General features: G+C 45.8%; 1 protein-coding gene across 1 annotated transcript in view; it reads left to right on the forward strand.

Annotated features, from left to right (window-relative positions):
- The window catches only part of CIR1 (corepressor interacting with RBPJ, CIR1), a 45,008-nt gene that overhangs the window by 2,068 nt on the left and 20,459 nt on the right, over positions 1–22,481 (forward strand). The window contains exons 2-7 of the mRNA XM_054043361.1: positions 10,052–10,146; positions 10,470–10,543; positions 12,989–13,002; positions 13,106–13,161; positions 13,595–13,643; positions 13,834–13,951. Of these exons, the coding sequence (XP_053899336.1) occupies positions 10,052–10,146; positions 10,470–10,543; positions 12,989–13,002; positions 13,106–13,161; positions 13,595–13,643; positions 13,834–13,951 (406 nt within the window). The remainder of the gene's footprint in view (positions 1–10,051; positions 10,147–10,469; positions 10,544–12,988; positions 13,003–13,105; positions 13,162–13,594; positions 13,644–13,833; positions 13,952–22,481) is intronic.

Consider the following 22,481-nt stretch of genomic DNA (forward strand, 5'->3'; position numbering starts at 1 on the left):
TAAATTTGGGCCATATATTTTTTTTTCCTCCAAAAGGAGTCCTAATTTTGATGGGGTTTGGCCATATCATGCTGGTTATTGACCTGAAGCAACTTTGGGTTTGACAGTTTGAGTGCAACAACTTTGTTCTAGAAAACAAAATGTCTAAAGCTAGCTGTCATACATGCTATAACTTGTAGAGAGTGGTGAGACAGCATTCAGGAGAGTTTGGGGACTAGTCAGGGGATGCTGCATGACTCGGGGGAAGTTTTATTAAACCGTCCTTGCACTTGCCCTAAGTAACCATGTAATCTTATTGATGTCACCTCTGCCATTCCACCACGTACCTGTCCACTGCTTTGTTTTGCTTTCCATCAGTTCTGAAATTAAATTGTAAACATTTTGCAGCTGGAGCCAGGTATTTGAATGCGACTCCATGCAGATCCAATTGCTGGATTTAGGGACCATCATTGTGAATTAATTGGCAGAAATGGGTTTCGGTCTGTATTGTGAGATGCAAACCACACTTTGGGCACAGTAAAATATTAGATAATAGTAACCTATAAAGAGGGCTGGCCTTAGGGGTGGGTCACCCGGGCAACCGCCCAGCAGCACCATGGTCAAGAGGACACCGGGCGGCAGTGCAGAGGTGCGCCTTGTCAGTATGGAGTCAGAAGCTTTTAAATTAAAATGCAGAGCCCCCCGGACCGGTGGCCAGGACCTGGGCAGTGTGAGTGCCACTGAAAATCAGCTCACGTGCTGCAGGTTGCCTACCCCTGTTATATAGGTTTTTATACTGCCCTCATTACCGTACCGTTGAAGTGTTTTCCCGGTAGTGTTCATTGAAAGGGTAACATGAGCTCAGGCAATGACTGGTATATTTAGTAACTGCTTTGAGCTCACCATTGTGCATATCTGTACATGTAAATGCATATGTGCAGTTTTTGTTATTAAATAACTTAATAATTTGTAAAGGATCAAAGTGCTGCTAGGTGATTATCACGTGATTATCCTTATCCAGGATGGATGTTATTTATTCTGCTGTTCAGAAACCCACATTTAGGCTGCAGTCTTGATCCACAGAGCCAGGGGTGACGGAAGGTCCCTAAAATTGACAGGGCCACGGGCATCTGAACCATGGCCCCGCCCCCTCGCATTGCCCTCTTTCCCTGAGGCCTTACCCCCTCAAGCCACCCCTCTCCGACATCTCCCCCCATCGCTCGCACTTGTGGCTGGTAAAAAGTGGGAGGGCATAGCAGTGCCCCTGCACAGAGCTGATGTAGCACTGCAGCCAGCTCTGGACTGACTGTTTTTCCTATCCTGCTGAGATGCTTATTTCCAGCAGCCCATCCCAATCCAGGTGACCTTCCTCCTCCTGCCACACCTGAGATAAGAAAGCTATAATTTGACCATTCATTTTTTATAATTTCTGTGGCATCTCTATAGAGTAAAATAACCTAAAGTTGGATGATGGTAGTATTGCTTCATCTTATTATCCTCTTATACAGTTGATTTAATCTTATTTGCTTCATTTCTGTGGGTTAAAACGCCTTAAGTCTTATCTTATTACAGTCCAACTTTTGATTTTAGTTATTTTTGATGATGTGCACATCAGTAGAAAAATGACCTCGGAATGATACCTCATTTATCTACATCAGTTTGCAGTGAAAAAGACGGTTACTCACCGTTGTAACTGTTGTTCTTCGAGATGTGTTGCTCATATCCATTCCATTAGGTGTGCGCGCGCCGCGTGCACGATCGTCGGAAGATTTTTACCCTAGCAACACCGGCGGGTCGGCTGTGGAGCCCCCTAGAGTGGCGCCTTCATGGCGCTGAATATATACCCCAGCCGACCCGGCGCCCCCTCAGTTCCTTCTTGCCGGCTACTCCGACAGTGGGGACGGGGGGGCGGGTTTGGAATGGATATGAGCAACACATCTCGAAGAACAACAGTTACAACGGTGAGTAACCGTCTTTTCTTCTTCGAGTGCTTGCTCATATCCATTCCATTAGGTGACTCCCAAGCCCAACTTAGGTGGTGGGGTCGGAGTGAGACATTGCTGTGTGCAAAACCGCTGATCCGAAAGCAGCATCGTCTCTGGACTGCTGCACTAGTGCATAGTGAGCTGTAAATGTGTGGACTGATGACCAAACTGCTGCTCTACAAATGTCCTGAATCGGAACTTGTGCCAGGAAAGCCGTCGAGGAAGCCTGGGCCCTCGTGGAGTGAGCGGTGAGGTGCGGTGCTGAGACACCTGCCAGGTCATAGCAAGTCCGGATGCAAGACGTAATCCAGGAGGATAGGCGTTGTGAGGAGACCGGTGAGCCTTTCATTCGGTCGGCCACTGCAACGAAGAGTTGCGTCGTCTTTCTAAAGTGCTTTGTGCGGTCAATATAGAAGGCCAGGGCCCTTCGTACGTCCAGGGAATGCAAACGTTGATCCTGGCGAGTGGCATGTGGTTTGGGATGAAAGACCGGGAGAAAGATGTCCTGGTTGATATGAAAAGGAGAAACCACCTTAGGGAGAAAGGCAGGATGTGGACGAAGCTGCACTTTATCCTTATGGAAAACTGTATAAGGGGGCTCGGATGTAAGCGCCCTGAGTTCAGAAACGCGCCTTGCTGAGGTGATGGCTACAAGGAAGGCTGTCTTCCAGGATAGGTACAAAAGAGAACAGGTGGCCAGTGGCTCGAATGGAGGACCTGTGAGCTTGGAGAGAATCAGGTTGAGGTCCCACGTCTGAACGGGCTGACGTTGTTGTGGGTACATCCGGTCTAAGCCCTTGAGGAATCTAACGACCATCGGGTTAGAGAATACCGAGGACGCGAGTTCCCCTGGGTGAAAGGCCGATATAGCGGCCAGGTGAACTCTAATTGAAGATATCGCCAACCCCTGCTGTTTTAGGGAGAGGAGATATTCCAAAATAAGGGGAATGGGTGCCTGCAACGGGGATGTGGCTCTTTGTTCGCACCAACAGGAGAACCGCTTCCATTTGGCCAGGTACGTGGTCCGTGTTGAGGGCTTCCTACTGCTCAGTAGAATCTGTTGTACAGAGTGCGAGCATTGCTGCTCTGCCTGGGTGAACCATGGAGCAGCCACGCCGTGAGGTGGAGTGATTGGAGGTCGGGGTGACGCAACCGGCCGTGGTCCTGAGAGATGAGATCCGGATCCAACGGAAGCGGGATCGGTGTCTGAACCGAGAGCTCCAACAGTGTGGTGTACCAATGTTGTCTTGGCCACGCAGGAGCGATCAGAATTACCTGTGCCTGGTCTCTGCGCAGTTTGAGCAGTACCTTGTGGACCAGAGGAAACGGAGGGAAGGCATAAAACAGGTGGTCTTTCCAGGGAAGCAGAAACGCATCTGAGAGGGAGCCCGGAGCTCGACCTTGTAGGGAGCAGAACACGTGGCACTTCCTGTTGTCTCGAGATGCAAACAGGTCTATCTGGGGAAACCCCCACCTCTGGAAGATGGAATGTATAATGTCCGGACGGATAGACCACTCGTGCGTTTGGAAGGACCTGCTGAGTCGGTCCGCTAGAGTGTTCTGGACTCCAGGGAGGAACGATGCCGTGAGATGGATTGAGTGGGCGATGCAGAAGTCCCACAGGCGAATGGCCTCTTGGCATAGAATTGACGAACGTGCTCCTCCTTGCTTGTTGATGTAGAACATGGCCGTGGTGTTGTCGATGAGAACTAACACACAGCGGCCACGTAGGAGATTGAGGAATGCCTGGCACGCCAGGCGTACCGCCATCAGTTCCCGAACATTGATGTGTAGGGCTAACTGGGATGCAGTCCACAGGCCCTGGGTATGGTGTTCGTTGAGATGGGCGCCCCACCCCAGAGATGACGCGTCTGTGACCAGGTGCAGGGAGGGTTGTGGGGCGTGAAATGGCATCCCCTCGCAGACTACAGTGTGATCTAGCCACCAGGTGAGGGAGGCCAGGACCGAGTCCGGGACCGTGACCACCATGTTCAGGCTGTCCCGATGTGGACGGTATATTGATGACACCCAGGTTTGAAGCGGGCGAAGTCGAAGTCTGGCATGCCTGGTTACGTACGTGCAGGAAACCATGTGACCCAGCAGGGTAAGGCACGACCTCACCGTGGTAGTTGGGAAGGCCTTGAGCCCTTGAATGAGGTTCGTGATGGTGCCAAATCGGTTGTCTGGCAGGATGGCTTGTGCACGTCTGGAGTCTAGAACTGCGCCGATGAATTCTATTCTCTGGGTAAGTTCTAGAGTGGATTTGTCCTTGTTGAGTAGGATGCCCAACTTGTTGAATGTGTGCACTATTCTGTGGACGTGAGCGTGAACTTGCTCCTTGGTGCGACCGCGCACCAGCCAGTCGTCTAGGTACGGGAACACCTGTATCCCTTGCCGACGAAGGTACGCTGCCACGACAGCCATACATTTCGTGAACACCCTTGGGGCCGAGGATAGGCCGAAGGGAAGGACTGTAAATTGGTAGTGCACCGTGTTTACCACGAATCGCAGGAAGCGTCTGTGAGGTGGGTAAATTGAGATGTGAAAGTATGCGTCTTTCATGTCGAGGGCGGCGAACCAGTCTCCAGGATCGAGGGAAGGGATAATGGCCCCCAAAGAGACCATGCGGAACTTCAACTTTACTACGAATTTGTTGAGTCCGCGCAAGTCCACGATGGGCCGCAGACCTCCTTTGGACTTGGGGATCAGGAAGTAACGGGAATAAAATCCCCTGCCCCTTAAGTCTATCGGAACCTCCTCTATGGCCCCCATGGCCAGGAGCGTAGAAACCTCCTGTATAAGAAGTTGCTCGTGAGAAGGGTCCCTGAAGAGGGACGGGGAAAGGGGGTGGGAGGGGGGGATAGAAGAAAACTGGATAGCGTATCCCCTCTCCACCATGCGGAGGACCCAACGGTCCGAAGTTATAAGGGACCAAGCACGGTGGAAGTGGGAGAGGCGATCCCGAAAGGAGGGAGCTGGATCCTGGGGGATGACTGGGGCGCCGTCCTCGACCGCACCTTCAAAAGTTCTGTCTAGGACCTGAAGGTGGTCTTGGTGGCCCTTGGTTCTGACCGGGTTGAGGGCCAGCCCATCTTCTCCTACCACCTCGCCCTCGCCTTCTGGCAGGGTCCTGTCTCTGACGAGGTGGAGGGGGGTAAAAACGTTGAGGCTGCGGCCTAAATGGTCTGCGCTGGGGACCCGCAACATGCATCCCCAAGGAGCGCATGATTGTCCTGGAGTCTTTGAGGCTCTGCAATCGAGAGTCCGTCTTCTCCGAGAACAGCCCCTGTCCTTCAAAGGGCAAATCCTGTAGGGTCTGCTGTAATTCAGGGGGCAAACCCGAAACTTGGAGCCAGGAGGTCCTGCGCATAGCGATACCTGCGGCCAGGGTCCTTGCGGCCGAGTCCGCTATGTCCAGGGAGGCCTGTAAGGAGGTCCGAGCCACCTTCTTACCCTCCTCAACCATGGCTCCAAACTCTTCCCTGGACTCTTGGGGAATCAACTCCTTAAACTTCCCCATAGAGTTCCAGGAGTTGAAATTGTAGCGGCTCAGTAGCGCCTGTTGATTCGCCGCTCTAAGTTGTAGCCCTCCGGCTGAGTAAACCTTACGGCCAAACAGATCAAGCCGCTTAGCCTCTTTTGATTTTGGCGCTGCAGCCTGCTGGCCGTGGCGCTCTCGTGCATTCACTGATTCCACCACCAGTGAACACGGTTGGGGGTGTGTGTACAAGTACCCATAGTCCTTAGATGGGACAAAGTATTTCCTTTCCACCCCTCTCGCTGTAGGTGGAATGGAGGCAGGAGTCTGCCATATCGTATCCGCGTTCGTTTGGATCGTGCGGATCAAGGGTAACGCCACCCTCGATGGGGCATCCGATCCAAGGATATTCACGATCGGGTCGTGCACCTCCACTATCTCCTCCGTCTGCAGGTCCATATTACGGGCCATCCTGCGCAGGAGATCCTGGTGAGCCCGAAGATCTATCGGAGGGGGACCCGTGCATGAAGTGCCCGCCACTGCCTCATCCGGAGAGGAGGAGGAGGACGCCTCCGGTGGTAGTGGATCCAAGGGGGGGTCCCGGTCCCCCTGGTCTTGGGTCGGAGCGTCACCTGCACTTGGGTCCACGGTGTCGGGTGGTGTGGACACAGAAGCCTCCATGCCTCCAGGCGGAGGCCGAGAGATGGTGGATTCTGGGGCCCTTCTGACCGAGTGACCCGAGCGAGAGGTCGATGGTAATGAAGCCCCTTGCTCCTGGTGATACGCCCACGGGGTCCAAAACGACCAGTGAGATGGTCCATGAGAGTGGTCCTCTGCCCTCTCCTGCCAATGGCCCAAGTCTCGTTCCTCGGCCTGCCCCTGAGGGGGGTATGCCGATCTCGACAGGTCCTCCGAGGAGCGAGACGCCGATCTTGACGGCCATGGCGGTGCCGCGAAAGATGAAACGATCCCCGTGGTCTGCGGTGCCGCACGGTGCCGGTCCGGAGATGATCTATCTCTGTGCGGTGCCGGCGATCGGTGCCGGGACCGCGACCGGTGCCGATGACCTCGTCGGTGCCGGGAGTCAGATCTGGACCTCGACGAGGACCTAGAGTATGCCCGGTGCCGGGAGCGGCCTCTCGACGTCGAGCGTCGAGCGTGGCGGTGCCGAGAACTACGTCTCGACGTTGATCGGTGCCGACGATCATAGCGGTGCCGAGACGTAGACCGGTGCCGCGACGAAGATCTTGGCCGCGAGTACGACCGGTGCCGAGACGATATTCGGTGCCGGGACTGCGAGCGGCGTGGGGACCTGCTTCGGGACCTGGATCGGCGCCGAGGTTCCAGCCCTTGTGATGGAGGGCGCATCAAGGCAGGTTTCCCTCTTGACTGTACCAGGCGAGTCAACGGTACAGTCGGTGCCGGTGGTTGAGGCGGTGCCGGCTCCGTGAGAGCTATCAAGTCTCTCGCCGCCGCGAAGGTCTCTGGAGTCGACGGGAGACACTGTATCACCGCCGGCCTCGGTGGAGACGCTATTTGTACCGGACTCGACGGCCTCGGCGCCGGAGTCGACGGTGCTGGAGGCGCCTGTTTCCGTTGCTCCACCGGCGGACGCGGCTCTACCCCCGGCACTGGGGGAGCCGGCGTCTTCGGCACGGACGTCCCCGTCTTATGGGCTTTTTTATGCCCTGGGGATAATGACCGGCGCCGCGGCACTTGCTGTGTTTGCGGTGCCGACGAGGTCCGGTGCCGGGGAGGCTTGTCTGACGCCACTCGCGTGGTCGTCATAGCCGGTGCCGCCGGGGCACTGCGCACCGAAGTGCTAGGCGTCGGAGTCTGGCCCGTGGAAGGAGTGTCCGGGCTAAGTGCCGCCTCCATTAGGAGTTGCCTGAGCCGAAAGTCCCGCTCCTTCTTGGTTCTTGGTTTGAAGGCCTTACAGATCTTGCATTTGTCTGTTTGGTGGGACTCTCCCAGGCACTTCAAACAGGAGTCGTGCGGGTCGCTCGTTGGCATAGGCTTAGCGCAGGAGGCGCACTGCTTGAAGCCGGGAGCGTTGGGCATGAGCCCGGGCCCGCGGCCGGGGGAGAAAGGGGGAGACGACCCCCTTAATCCCCTGAACTACAATAACAACTATAACAACTTTAAAACTATTTAACTATAAACACTAGAACTACAACTATAACTATAACTTTGAATGACTAAGTAAGCTAGGGAGAGTGGAGGACAGCTATGCCGCGCTCCACAGTTCCAACGACCGTCAGGGGCGGTAAGAAGGAACTGAGGGGGCGCCGGGTCGGCTGGGGTATATATTCAGCGCCATGAAGGCGCCACTCTAGGGGGCTCCACAGCCGACCCGCCGGTGTTGCTAGGGTAAAAATCTTCCGACGATCGTGCACGCGGCGCGCGCACACCTAATGGAATGGATATGAGCAAGCACTCGAAGAAGAATGATTGTTTGCTGCACATACAGACATAGCTGGACATTATTTTGTAGGATATAATTTTGTACAGGCATCCTTTTATTCTATTTTGTTTATATGAAGAATTTGTAGATGTTATTTGATCATAAGCAGCAAATCACAATTCTAATCATGTTAATATTAGGGCTGTTGATTAATCGCAGTTAACTCACACTATTAACTCAAAAAAATTAATTGCGATTAAAAAAAATTAATCGCGATTAATCACACTGTTTAACAATAGAATACCAATTGAAATTTATTAAATATTTTGGATGTTTTTTCTTCGTTTTTAAATATATCAATTACAACACAGAATACAAAGTGTACAGTGTTCACTTCATATTATTTTTATTACAAATATTTGCACTGTAAAAATGATAAACAAAAGAAATAGTATTTTTCAATTTACCTCATACAAGTACTGTAGTGCAATCTCTTCATCATGAAAGTGCAACTTACAAATTTAGGGTTTTTTTGTTACATAACTGCACTCAAACAAAACAATGTAAAACCTTAGAGCCTACAAGTACACTCAGTCCTACTTTTGTTCAACCATTCACTCAGACAAACAAGTTTGTTGACATTTACAGGAGATAATGCTGCCCACTTCTTAATTACAATGTCACCTGAAAGTGAGAACAGGTATTTGCATGGCACAGTTGTAGCTGGCATTACAAGATATTTACGTGCCAGATGTGCTAAAGATTCATATGCCTCTTCATGCTTTGGCCATCGTTCCAGAGGACGTGCTTCCATGCTGATGACGCTAGTTAAAAAAAAATGCATTAATTACATTAGTGACTGAACTCCTTGGGGGAGAACTGTATGTCTCCTGCTCTGTTTTACCCGCATGCTGCCATATAGTTCATGTTACAGCAGTCTCGAATGATGACCAAGCACATGTTGTTCGTTTTAAGAACACTTTCATTGCAAATTTGACAAAATGCAAATATGATACCAATGTGAAATTTCTAAAGATAGCTACAGCACTCGACCCAAGGTTTAAGAATCTGAAGTGTCTTCCAAAATCTGAGAGGGACGAGGCGTGGAGCATGCTTTCAGAAGTGTTAAAAGAGCAACACTCTGATACGGAAACTACAGAACCCAAACCACCAAAAAGAAAATCAACCTTCTGTTGGTGGCATCTAACTCAGATGATGAAAATGAGCATGCGTCTGTCTGCACTGCTTTGGGTTGTTATTGAGCAGAGCCCATCATCAGCATGGACGCATGTTCTCTGGAATAGTGATTGAAGCATCAAAGGACTTATGAATCTTTAGCGCATCTGGCACGTAAATATCTTGTGACGCTGGCTACATCAGTGCCATGCAAATATCTGTGCTCACTTTCAAGTGACATTGTAAACAAGAAGCAGGCAGCATTATCTTCTGCAAATATAAACAATCTTGTTTGTCTGAGCGATTGGTTGAACAAGGACTTGTAGGCTCTAAAGTTTTACATTGCTTTATTTTTGAATGCAGGTTTTTATTGTACATAATTCTACATTTGTATGTTCAACTTTCATGATAAAGAGACTGCACTATAGCACTTGTAGTAGGTGAATTGAAAAATACTATTTCTTTTGTTTTTTACAGTGCAAATATTTGTAATAAAAAATAAAGTGAACACTGTTCACTTTGGCTTGGTCTACACTAACCCCCCAATTCGAACTAAGGTACGCAACTTCAGCTACGTGAATAACGTAGCTGAAGTCGACGCAGGCAGGCTCCCCCGTCGACTCCGCGTACTCCTCGCGCCGAACAGGATTACTGGAGTCGACGGGGAGCACTTCTGGGTTCGATTTATCGCGTCCAGACAAGACGCGATAAATCGAACCCAGAAGTTCGATTGCCTGCCGCCGAACCAGCATGTAAGTATAGACAAGCCCTTTGTATTCAGTGTTGTAATTGAAATCAATATATTTGAAAATGTAGAAAACATCCAAAAATATTTAAATAAATAGTATTCTATTATTGTTCAACAGTGTGATTAATTGCGATTAATTTTTTTAATTGCTTGACAGCCCTAGTTAATATAAGTAGACTGTGAGACTATATTGTTTTATGTGCATCTGTGCTATTATAGGATTTTACTTATATGTAATGAACATTTAAGATTAATTTTTAACTAGTGTGTATTTTAAATAGGTATGGATGGCAGAACAGAAAATATCATATGATAAGAAGAAACAAGAAGAACTAATGCAACAATACCTTAAAGAACAGGAATCTTATGATAATAGGTGAGAACTTCCACAGTATTAATAAAAGCAAAATTTTCCAGCCTAAGTCTGTTTTTCATAATGCTGCTAGCACAGAAGTGAGACAGGTGTCTTCTGAAAGATTCATGTATTGTGTTATGTAGCAGTTCCTGCAAAGCCATTGACCAATCTTTATATTCTTTTAATATTTAATCTGTAATATTAACACTAACAAATGGGAAATTGTGAATTATTGTCACAGTTCCCTTGTGTGCTTTTATGTCTATTTTAAAATAGCTCTTTTAGTAAATAACATAAATTTGTGTATTTCCTGTGATATGTCCTAAGCTCTTCTTTTAATTTAGATTGCTTATGGGTGATGAGCGTGTGAAGAATGGTCTTAATTTTATGTACGAGGCCCCACCAGGAGCAAAGAAAGGTACTTCTGATTTCTTAACATCTTGTGGGAAATTTGATCTAAATATGTTGTGTGCTTGCACAAAAAACTGTTAACCTTAAGGTTGTAAAGTCAAGTGCTCAAAAGTTAAGAAATGACATACTTCATGTTGCCCAAGCAACCTTTGTGCACTTGCATTATAAGATATGCAATCTTTTATGACATGATCACATACTATTGTTTCCACAGTAGTATGAATAAATACTATTGTATAAAATCTTAGCATGTTACATTAGACTCGTTAAAGTACTTTAACAAGTCTAATGTAACATACTAAGATTTTCTTCTAATTACAAGAGAGCACATCGCTAAAAAGCATATAATATTTAATCAGAATAATCAAATAGCCCACATCTTGTCAGTATGACCAGAGAGAATCTGAATCCACATTAGAAACCTTTGGAAATGAGACAGCTTCTTTGTTGTGAAGTAAGTTCTATAATTTAACTTAAAAGCTCTTAAACCAGGTTTTTAAAAAGACTTGTCAATTTAAACCATCTTAGACACAAATGTAATCTTTTAATTTTACTATTGTTACAAGTAACTCTTAAAATGACTATCTCTGAAATACAGGAAATATTGTTTTCCTCTAGTTTTTGTGTTAGTTTACTTTGTGTGTCTGACAGCATTTTGTGTATAGTTGGATTGTCTCTCTCCCCAGTATAGTCAATAGGTTTTCCCTGTGTTCCAGTTTCCCCTGGAGTGAGAGACTTTTTTTTTTTTTTTTTTAAGTTACAATTATTGTAAAACCACAAAAATTAGCAAAGGACTAAGGGACAGGCATAGTACCTGAATTAATGTTTTTGTTTTGTGTTTTTGTTTTAATGACTACATTTCTAGTTGGCTTTTATGGTACTTTTAACCAAAGACATTAATATAACTAGAACTTGCCTTACAATAACAATGAAACTGATTTCCGATGGTTTCTAATGAGAAAACTGATTGATTCAATTCCTCTTCATGTCAGCAACCTGTGCCCCTGCTAGGAAGTACAGTAGAAGCGTACTAATGAAACAGATTGTGAATTACCACATTTTATAAATTAGCAAGTAAAAATAGTCCTTTGTCACAAAATTTGTTCATTTATCTTGACAAGTACGGTTTAGGTTTAATTATTTATTTTATTTCATAATCTAGTAGTAAATATAGGTGAGTATATTTGTAAAAGTAATGATAACCAGTAATATGAGAGCCTGCTACAGCACTATTGTTCAATTGCTACAAAGTCGAGTGAGGCTGGTTGAGTTTATGTAAGAATAATCAGATTTGTGGTTAGCTAAGTGAGAATTAGTGAGGTTCTACTGTATCATTAAGAAAGCCCCTTGTAGAGAGATGCAGAATAGTTATCCAGGAATAGTGACGGTATTTAGAAAAACCTAAGAAATCCTTAATGTTATAGCATTTGCAGATAATTAATTAAAGCAGTGGTTCTCAACCAGGGGTATACATACCCCTGGGGGTACGCAGAGGTTTTCCTGGGGGTACATCAACTGATCTAGATTTTGCCAAGATTCACAACAGGCTACAGAAAAAGCACTAGCAAAGTCAATACAAACTAAAATGTCATACAGATGCTCTATATACTGTACACTGAAATGTAAGTACAATATTTATATTCAATTTGATTTATTTTATAATTATATGGTAAAAATGAAAGTAAGCAATTTTCAGTCATAGTATGCTATGACACTTTTGTATTTTTATGTCTGATTTTGTAGGCAAGTAGTTTTTAAGTGAGGTGAAACTTGAGATACTTGGGGGTACGCAAGACAAATCAGACTCCTGAAAGGTGTACAGTAGTCTGGAAAGGTTGAGAGTCTCTTACTTAAAGTTTAAGTCTTAAAGGATCTGTTCCTATATTACTTTCATATCTAACTCACTGTAATGTATCACCGGACTTAAATCAAAATCTTTGTATGATGAACATTAATTTCATGTTGTGTAATAATGTTTCACTATGAAATCTTATTTTAAGTATTTTCTCAAGAATTGAAAACGTAGGCCCCAATCCTGTAAGCATTTAAGCACATGTATGACTTCACTAGCATAAGTAGCCCTGTGGAAATCTATGAGACTACTCACAGTAGTGAAGTTAAGCTTGTTGCATAAGTGTTAGGAGGCTCAAGACCCTAGATATTGGCACATTAGGTTTTGTTACTCTGAACTTCAGTTGTATTTACTAATGAATGCAGAACTCAACACCAAGTTGCAAAAATGCTATATAACTTCAGCTATGTCCTCCTGCTCCTTTGTTGTGTTAATTTGAAAAGTCTGAGGGGAGGAAATATTATATCTATGTTTCAAGGCAATATTACAATATTATAAATCATTAAAATGTTCTGCCTCCAATGTAGATATCCACAACAGGCTATGTCTGTGATTAATGTCTTGTCTTATTTTTTTTTCATGCTTTTCTGTACTTCAAAGAAGAAACCAAAGAGGTAATCCAGCACATCAATTTTTAACACTTTCTTTACAATTACTTAATATAACTTTCAAACTTGATATGAGATTTTCAACATTCTTGTATTTTATGTTTTACAGCAAGAGGGAGAAACTGAGTACAAATTTGAATGGCAGAAAGTAGCCCCACGAGAAAAGTAAGAACTATTTATTTATCTGGATAAAATCCATTCTTTTTGGAGCTAGTTTCCATTTTGTTGTGCTTTCTTTCCTTCTGTTACTTTTCAGGCAGGTGGTTTCTCTTATTCTGTCATGACCTCATGGCTGGTTAATCAAGCTTTTAAAACTAGAACACACAAACTCCTCAATCAGCTATTTTTCTTTTGGTTTTGTTCTGAGGTGCATATTTGAAAACACCTGTTTTAGTGCTGAACACTTAAGTACACTTTTAAGTTGTTCGAAATTCCTCCCACTTGTGTGTATTGTTTGAGATACTTTGATTTTGGAATAGATATGAATCCTATACATCTAACAATGAGATGTTTTGTATATGATAGTTTGAAAAACTTTTCTGGTTATTTGATTGTATTAATCTTAAAACTTTAATCTGTTTCTTTTTGCATGTAACAGATATGCTAAGGATGACATGAACATCAGAGATCAGCCATTTGGTATCCAGGCAAGTTACATTTACCTTTGTGAGAGTCTTAGGTGTATTTCAAATGTTTGTCTAACTACATGACATTCACATTAATTGTATCCTATTCAGTAAGTTAAACCACCTCCTTAGACTTAAGAACATAGCAAATTACTAGAAAACATGAAATTCTATTGTTAACTCAATTATGTCTATGCTGTTTATTCGTCAGGTGCGGAATGTGAGGTGTATTAAATGCCACAAGTGGGGTCATGTAAACACTGACCGAGAATGTCCTTTGTTTGGTCTTTCTGGAATTAATGCAAGTTCAGTTTCCAGTGATGGATCAGGTAGGCACTAGAAATGCATTTAAAATGTTTTGTAATTGTCTATCTCGGAAAGGACTGACAATAAATCTTGAAGGCATTTCTTAGATCTAAATGTTGAATGTACAGGTACATCATGTTTTAAATGGTAGATGAAATAAGAAACAAGAATCCTTGATTCTAAATGTTGTATCTATTGTAATTTCTAGATCATATCTTAGATTCCAAAGATCTAATTATCTAATTAGTAACACGTGAAAAAGAAATCCCATGAACATTGTCCTGGTGACATTGTTTTGCCCCTTTATGTAGGCATCTAGTTCTGATGCAGCCTTATGATGTCTTTTCCATTCAGAACTGAAGTAAAGATGCTTCCGTGTTGATAAACTGAGTTAACTGGACCATCAAAATTGTGTAACCACAATTCAGACTCAAACCATAAGGGCATGGGAAGTAGGGAACACCAATTCATATTGGTGACATACCATATATACTCGTTCATAAGCCAAATTTTTTTAGTAAAAAAGGGAAGCACCAGAGAAGGGGGTTGGCTTATGAACGAGTATAGAGAGGGAGAGGTGGCCCCTCCTCCCAACAGAAGGAGCAAGGAGAGGCAGCATAGCTAGCAGAGCCAGAAGGGAAGAGGCGGGGCCAGAGTCTCTCCGCTTCTGGCCACGCTGCTCTCCCCCCAGCCTCTGAAACAGCTGCAGCCCCCCCAGCGCCACCCGGCCCACCAGAGCAGGCTGCGGCCACACTGCCCAGCCTTCCGGAGCAACTCCAGCCAGGCCAGAGACATCCTCCCGTGGCCCTCCCCAGATAAGGTAGGAAGGGATGGGATGGGGAGAGTGTGGGGGTCCCTGGCTAGTAGGGCCGGCTCCAGGGTTTTGGCCGCCCCAGGCAGCCAAAACAAAACAAAAAGCCGCGATCGCTATCTGCAGCAGCAATTCGGCGGGAGGTCCTTCACTCCCAGGTGGAGTGAGGGACCGTCTGCCGAATTGCCGCCGAATACCTGGACGTACCTCCCCTCTCAGGAGCGGACGCCCCAAGCACCTGCTTGAGAAGCTGGTGCCTGGAGCTGGCCCTGCTGGCTAGGGGTGGGGTCATGTGGGGGGTGGTCACAGGGGTTACTCCCCTGACTCCCAGCTTCTCCCTCCCCCTCCCCTCCCCCCCCCCAAAATGTCCTCACCAGTTGCTGTCCCGGCCCGTCAGGGTAAGCAGCTGGCACGCCGGGACACTTTGTTTACTTAGGTTTACCTCTGTGCCTGTGGACGCTTGAGGTAAACAAACCATCTCGGCCCACCAGCGGCTTATCCTGATGGCACAGGAGCCAAAGTTTGCTGACCCCTGAACTATAGAGTCTGCTTATGAACGGGTTATAAAAATTTTCCATTTTTTACTTATCCATCTTGGGGGGGCGGGGTCGGCTTATAAATGAACCGGTTTATGATTGAGTATATAGGGGGTAGTTTGTCTTAATTTCTTAGATCTCTGAAGTGCCTAAATAAATTAATCAACAAGTAATTGAGGCTTAGTTTTTTAAATGCCACATTTTCCCCTCGTGTTAGGTTTTCACTGCTTCAAGAACAGTGATTTTGCTCTGTCATCTTTCTTGTTGACTAGAAACACTTATGCTGCATTTTATTTTTAGATCATACTATCTAATCAGACGCATATGTGATTTAATACATAGCACACTATATTTACTTTGAATGCTTGAAGGGGAATTCAATTTTTGTCTTCAGTAATTTGACCCAAGATTGTGATACTTTCACAGTCATAAGGAAGTATCTAAGAGTGATTCTAGTTGCACTGAAGAGGTGTGTAACAAAAACATAAAGGAATCTTCATGCTGTGGCACATTCCACTGCAGACTATAGGAAATCTTATAGTCTGAGAATGAAATGTATTCTCAAGTCATTTCTTCAGGAACGCCATTACAATTGGCACCCTGGTTAACTTTCTGAGCAGAGAGGCCAAGGATAGAAGCTAAACTATGTTGCTTTCATGTAATAACTATTAGTTCTTTTTGCAAAGTCAGCCTGTTGACGATCTGTCTTATCTAAAGGGACTTATTCAAAAAGTTATTTGGTGTTCCTTTATTGAAAGGAAGTGCCATAAAGCTTTACTTCAAGAAACAGTATATCATGCTGCTTTGCTTTTAAGTCAGAAGATCATACCATCATAATAGCAACTGTATAGTTGTAGATGACATGGCAGTCTTTCTAAGCCTCTGTATTCAATGGCTTATAATGTTGTTTACAGCTTAGAAGAAATTTTGGTTGGAAAGTTTTACTGGTATATGTGTGTGGGTAGGGGGATGGGGAAATATACTTTACAGCTATTACTACTGCACGGCAGCCTGGTGCTCCTCCTGAGTCCTCTGGCCACGTTCACAGGGTTCCTGCCGCCTGCCTGCTCTCCTGAGGCTGCGGGTGAGCCTCCCTCCCTGCTCTCCCTTGCCTCCACCCCTTGCAGGGGGTGCGCCAGTGATGAGCTGCCTAAGCTGAGGCTGCGGGGGAGGGGCTGGGAGCTAGTCTCCCCGGCCGGGAGCTCAGGGACCGGGCAGGACAGTCCTGTGGGCCATACTTTGCCCACCTCTGTCCTAGCACAATCACTTCTTGAAATTTTTAGCTTTAGGCCCTAAAAGAAAGTGTGTGATCCTGAGCAACTCCTGATAACTTTTTAAAATAGGAGAGAGTGTAGGGAGATGACTGGTCAGGTTTGGGGCAAATCTAGAGTGCATATTTTAAATTTGGTTGCATGTATGATCTCTTGAATTAAATAAAAGACACACTGGTACTTGACTTCCTTTTTTTAAGGAAATTAAATACAAAGCGCTATAGTTGAGATTTTCAGAAGCTCTCAGCATTGGTCTAATTCTGTTCCCATTACTTTAATAGGGGCAGAGTTAGGCCTTCCTGGAGCATTTTTGAAAATTCCCTATATGTAAATGCAACATTTAATGTGGAAAGATAAATTACAGAAGTTAAGAAATTCATTTATTCCCACAGCAGCCATAACTCAGCTACATTGCACATGCACTAGTGTATTAGGGTTACCATATCTCATAAATAAAAAAAGAGGACCCTCCACGGGCCATGGCCCCGCCCATTTCCCCACCCCTAGCCCCGCCCCAACTCCGCCCCTTCCCCCACCCTAACTCCGCCCCCTCCTCCCTCCCACTCCCAGCCAGGGGGAAAGGGCTGCCCCAGTGCTACCAGCATCACGGTTTCCCGGGCAGCCCCCAGACCCTGCGCCCCCAGCCGGCGCTTCCCCAGTGCAGCTGGTGCCCGGGAGGGGAAGCGCCCAGCCGGGGGCGCAGGGTCTGGAGGCTGCCCAGCAAACCGTGAAGCCGGTAGCGCTCGGGCTTTGGGCAGCCCCCATGCCTCCGAACCCTGTGCCCCCAGCCGGGCACTTCCCCTCCGGGGCTCCGGCGGCTCTGCGTAACTTACACTGTATAAGTTACACAGAGCCGAAGAGGAGCAGAGCCCCCGCAGCTGGAGGCTCTGCTCCTCTTAGGCTCTGTTTAAGAGCCGGGCTGCCCCAGCGCTACCGGCTTTGGGCAGCCCCCGTGCCTCCGGACCCTGCGCCACCGGAGCCCGGGAGGGGAAGTGCCCGGCTGGGGGCGCAGGGTCCGGAGGCAAGGGGGCTGCCCGAAGCCGGTAGCTCTCGGGCAGCCCGGTTCTTAAACAGAGCCTCCAGCGGCTGGGGCTCTGTGTAACTGACACTGTGTCAGTTACACAGAGCCCCGGGGGCTGGAGGCTTTTCTCCTCTTTGGCTCTGTGTAACTGACACTGGGTCAGTTACACAGAGCCCCGGGGGCTGGAGGCTCCAGCCGCCCCCGCTCTGTTTAAGAGCTGGGCTGCCCAAGCGCTACCGGCTTCGGGCAGCCCCCGTGCCTCCAGACCCTGCGCCCCCAGCCGGGCACTTCCCCTCCCGGGCTCCGGCGGCGCAGGGTCCGGAGGCACGGGGCTGCCCGAAGCCGGTAGCGCTCGGGCAGCCCGGCTCTTAAATAGAGACGCGGGGACTGGAGCCTCCAGCCGCCGGGGCTGTGTGTAACTGACACAGTGTCAGTTACACAGAGCCGGGCTGCCCGAGAGCTACCGGCTTCGGGCAGCCCCGTGCCTGGAGACCCTGCGCCGCCAGAGCCCGGGAGGGGAAGTGCCCGGCTGGGGGCGCAGGGTCTCCAGGCACGGGGCTGCCCGAAGCCGGTAGCGCTCGGGCAGCCCGGCTCTTAAACAGAGCCTCCAGCGGCTGGGGCTCTGTGTAACTGACACTGTGTCAGTTACACACAGCCCCGGCGGCTGGAGGCTCCAGTCCCCGCGGCTCTATTTAAGAGCCGGGCTGCCGGAGCGCTACCGGCTTCGGGCAGCCCCGTGCCTCCAGACCCTGCGCCCCCAGCCGGGCACTTCCCCTCCCGGGCTCCAGCGGCGCAGGGTCTCCAGGCACGGGGCTGCCCGAAGCCGGTAGCGTTCAGGCAGCCGGGCTCTTAAATAGAGCCGCCATTTTCCCGGACATGTTCCGCTTTTTGGCAATTCCTCCCGGACGGGGGTTTGACTGCCGAAAAGCCGGACATGTCCGGGAAAAAGAGGACGTATGGTAACCCTATAGTGTATTAAAGCTAATGCTGTATACAAGTAAAACAGAATACATCTCTACCCCGATATAACATGACCCAATATAACACGAATTCAGATATAACGTGGTAAAGCAGTGCTCTGGGGGAGCGGGATTGCGCACTAAACAGGCTCATGAGAAATTTCCGGGGGGGGGGGGGGGGGTTGGGGATATTTTGTACAGTGTTAATTTAAAAAGAAAAAAAAGGAAAAGTTGTTTCTTCAGCCCCATCCCCAAAATAGGTGAATGGGAATTTCACATCTCATCCCCAATCCTCCACCCTAGTTGCGCCGTCACAGTAAACCCCCAAAAAGCTTCTCCTGTAGGCTGAGACTATTTTCAGCCTCAAAGAGAATTTTTGAGTTGCAAGTGAATGAAAAGGAGATTATGACTTTGGTCAAGTCATTTAAAATGTTTGCTTCAGTTTCCCCATCTATATAAAAAGGCAATCCTATTTACCTAGCTCATAGGGGTGTTGTGAGGACTGATTCAATAATGTTTGGAAAACATTTTGTACATAAAAAGCACTATGCAAGTGTGACGTATTAAGTTGCAATTCAACAACAACAACTATTGCTCCTGTAAAAACTGAAATTATTTTAATAGTTAACAAAAAAGCATTTGGGCCTTTGGTGGTGATATGTTAAGGAACCTGCATTGGAATTCTCTTCCTCTTTACATACAAACAGACTTGCATTGCCCTTTTGGGCTGGATACCGTATCTGCTCCATGTACAGACTGCCCGTTGACTTAAGTGAGAATTCCACATGTGGAATTGCTGCAGGATTGGGCCTCTACAGATTAAAGCACATGTCTACTGCTAATCAGAGTCCTGTTCTGTGAGAGGAGACAGCTGTTTCTCAAGATCCAAAATGTAGGGCTACGCTGCACCACACAGGAAAACAATAACAACCCAGTACTGAGTTAATTCCGTTTTATTTTTCTTTGCATGCAGACCATTATACTTATTCAGTTGGTGATTGAAGATTTTAAAAAAAAACCTTTTAAAAAAAATCACCTATTGAATAATATTTCACCAGTGAATAGAGATTATTTTTGCAATAAGGCAATTTCAGTGGATGTGGTTATCATGGGATAATCACACCCCTGGGGTACAGCCTTATCTGTAATCTCCCAGGAGTGTAATTATTTCATGATAACTGCACCCCCTGATGTTGTATTATTTCCATTATGAAATTCTTAGTTTGATATATAAAGTAACTTACTTTGATCACTGGAAACTGCAAGGTAGTGTTAGAATGTTCCAGCTGTGAGGTTTACAGAGACCAACTATAAGATTTACTACTCCTTTACAAAGTTAAATTAGGCAATCAAAATGCTTCTTCAGGCTAGGCTGTTTTAGAATGGTTTTTTTTTTTTTACTGATACAAGCATAACTTCTAAGGTTCATAATCAAGATAAGGTAAAAATTATATGCAATATTATATATCAGTTGTGATTACAAATTGGTATTCTGTGTGTATACGTATTTGTATTTGATAATTATACATGAAAGTACAGCTAACCGCCAAAAGTTTGCTTGATTTTATACAACCCTTATTTTTCTAATTAGCTACCAGCATCTGTCAATTATTTGTTCTTTTGATGCTTTATGGAGTTCAAACAGCAGCTTTTAATTTCTGAATACATCAGTGTTCTGTGCACAATCCTGGAACTATTTCATAATGTTTTGATATTTGTTCATTCCAAAATGTCACTTACAGAAAGTGGTACACACAGATTTAAAATATGCCATATAAGTTCAGTAATGGAATTTACTTTTAGAGGAACAAGGGGTTATAATAAAACACCAGACTTAGTTTCATATTTGGATGACTTCAAGACTGTGATCATTGCATGTAAAATAAATGAGCATTTAATTCCACTGGAGAAAATGGATGCCTTCACACACCTGCGATAGTGTAATAATATTAAATTTGGAATGAAAATTGTTAGAGATAGAAGAATCACAACTGGCTCAATTTCTTCTAAAAACTTAGAAGCATCACTGGAGAAGTGAAACTCTGATTGCTTCAAAAAGCAGTGAACAACATGGTACTTCTAATACCAATTTTTGTTTCCTAGCAGATAAAAATCAGTTAGCATCAATAGGAAAGCAGAATTTAATTCTGTGCTCTACTTAATCTGGAATAGCGTTTTATTAAGAAAAAGTTGTTTAATGTGACTACCATGAAAATTCGTGTAAAGAGTCATCTGTATTTAGGTACCATCAGAAAATGCATAGAAAATAAAACCCTCCTTAAAGATCTGCAGCTGAGCACTTTGATTGTAAACAGTAGGATCCCAGCAAAATCTTCACTTAGCCTGGGCACCAATCAGATTTTAGATTAATCCCAAATTCATGCTTCAAAATTCTCAATATTTTGGTTTATGGGCATTAAATATACTTGGGTTTTATAAAAGCATGGATGAAGTCACTGAAGACATGTTTATCTTTATGTCAATAAGACCACTTCCTTTCCCCTCAAAAAAGAGAAACCTTGAATATCCTCCCAAATATAGTCTTTGGCAAAAGCATGGCTGATTATATTGGCCTTGTGTCTTGTCAAACCAACTTGGGAGAGAAGTGAGCAATGTAGAGGTTCCCTCATTGAAAATACCATATCTTTAGCATTCTCATATTTAAATTGAGGGGATTGTTAGCTCAAGTGCCTCAGCTGATCTCAGTTGCCATAATATAATGTAAGGATGGGTAGTCACTCAGGTAACCAGGACTCCAATCCAAGCCATGCAGACCACTGGTTTAACTTTCTCATTATCTTTAGTACTGTTTTGCAAGATAGCAAATGTTCTCTCTCTCCAAGCCCAACAATTCTCTACTGCTTGGTTCTGTTAATGTTTCATTTGTCAGGCCCCCCGATAACTGGTGTTACATTGATCGCAGTTTGAAAACAAGCAAATATTGATCCTAATAGCTCAAACTATAGCTGTTAATTGCATCCAGAAGCAAATTTGAAGCCAGTGAGAAGCACCACTAAGTGGGCAGTCATGTTTCACATTGGATGAAATCTGAGAGAAAGAGTTAAGGGAAGCTTTGTTGATAAGTAATCGATTCTAGAGATGACATACACATGGATCATCATGGCACGGTCTGCATCAGAATGGAAAAATCTGTCTCAGAAAGTAGATGAAAATTAGCACTTCTGGCCATAGCTGTTACCTGGCCTTGTAAAAGCAGTCAGGGATCCAACTGGGCTTCACCCACCCAGTTTGTGTGTCTTTATGACAAAAGGTGAGCAAATCCCCTCTTTCAAGAAATCAACTCTACCATCTCCTGGATGTTTCCCCCCATCAACCGCCATCTTCTGTGGATTGAGCCTCATTTAGGACCCAATCTCAGATGTACACTGGGAGAGCTAAGCCACTGCTCTCTCGAGGTCTGATATTAAAAAGAGGGACTGAGTGTAATCAGCAGATTGGTGACATCACAACCCAAACTTCCTTGCTATATGAGGGATTTTACTTGCATATTGAACAAGAAACCTAACAGGTTAGAACCTTCGGCACCGCATGCAAGAGAATGCTTGGAACAGAGGAGCTATTGCCCAATGTATTATCTGGGTCTTCTCTGAGAGAATGGAATAGAGGATGGGATTTTCAAAAGTGAGTTAAAAACATATGTCCCATTGACTTGTCCCTACCTGACCCCACAGTCCTCACAGATATTTCATCTTTGTCCATTGCCAGGAGGAAAATCCTCAGAGTTGCCTCCATAACTTACCCTGGAATCCTTTGAAAGTGGTTGTAGATTTGGTTATCAGAATACTCAACGTATTGGCAACGGTGTTTGGCTAAAACCTTCACAGTAACCTTCCCCAAAAAAGGAAGGTTAGAGACAGGGCAATTATTGTCAAGATTCTCACATCAAGAGACAGTTTCTTAAACAATAGCCCCCTAATAACTGCTTATTGAAGAA

Source organism: Malaclemys terrapin, chromosome 11 (assembly GCF_027887155.1).
Source record: "Malaclemys terrapin pileata isolate rMalTer1 chromosome 11, rMalTer1.hap1, whole genome shotgun sequence".
NCBI lineage: Eukaryota > Metazoa > Chordata > Testudines > Emydidae > Malaclemys > Malaclemys terrapin.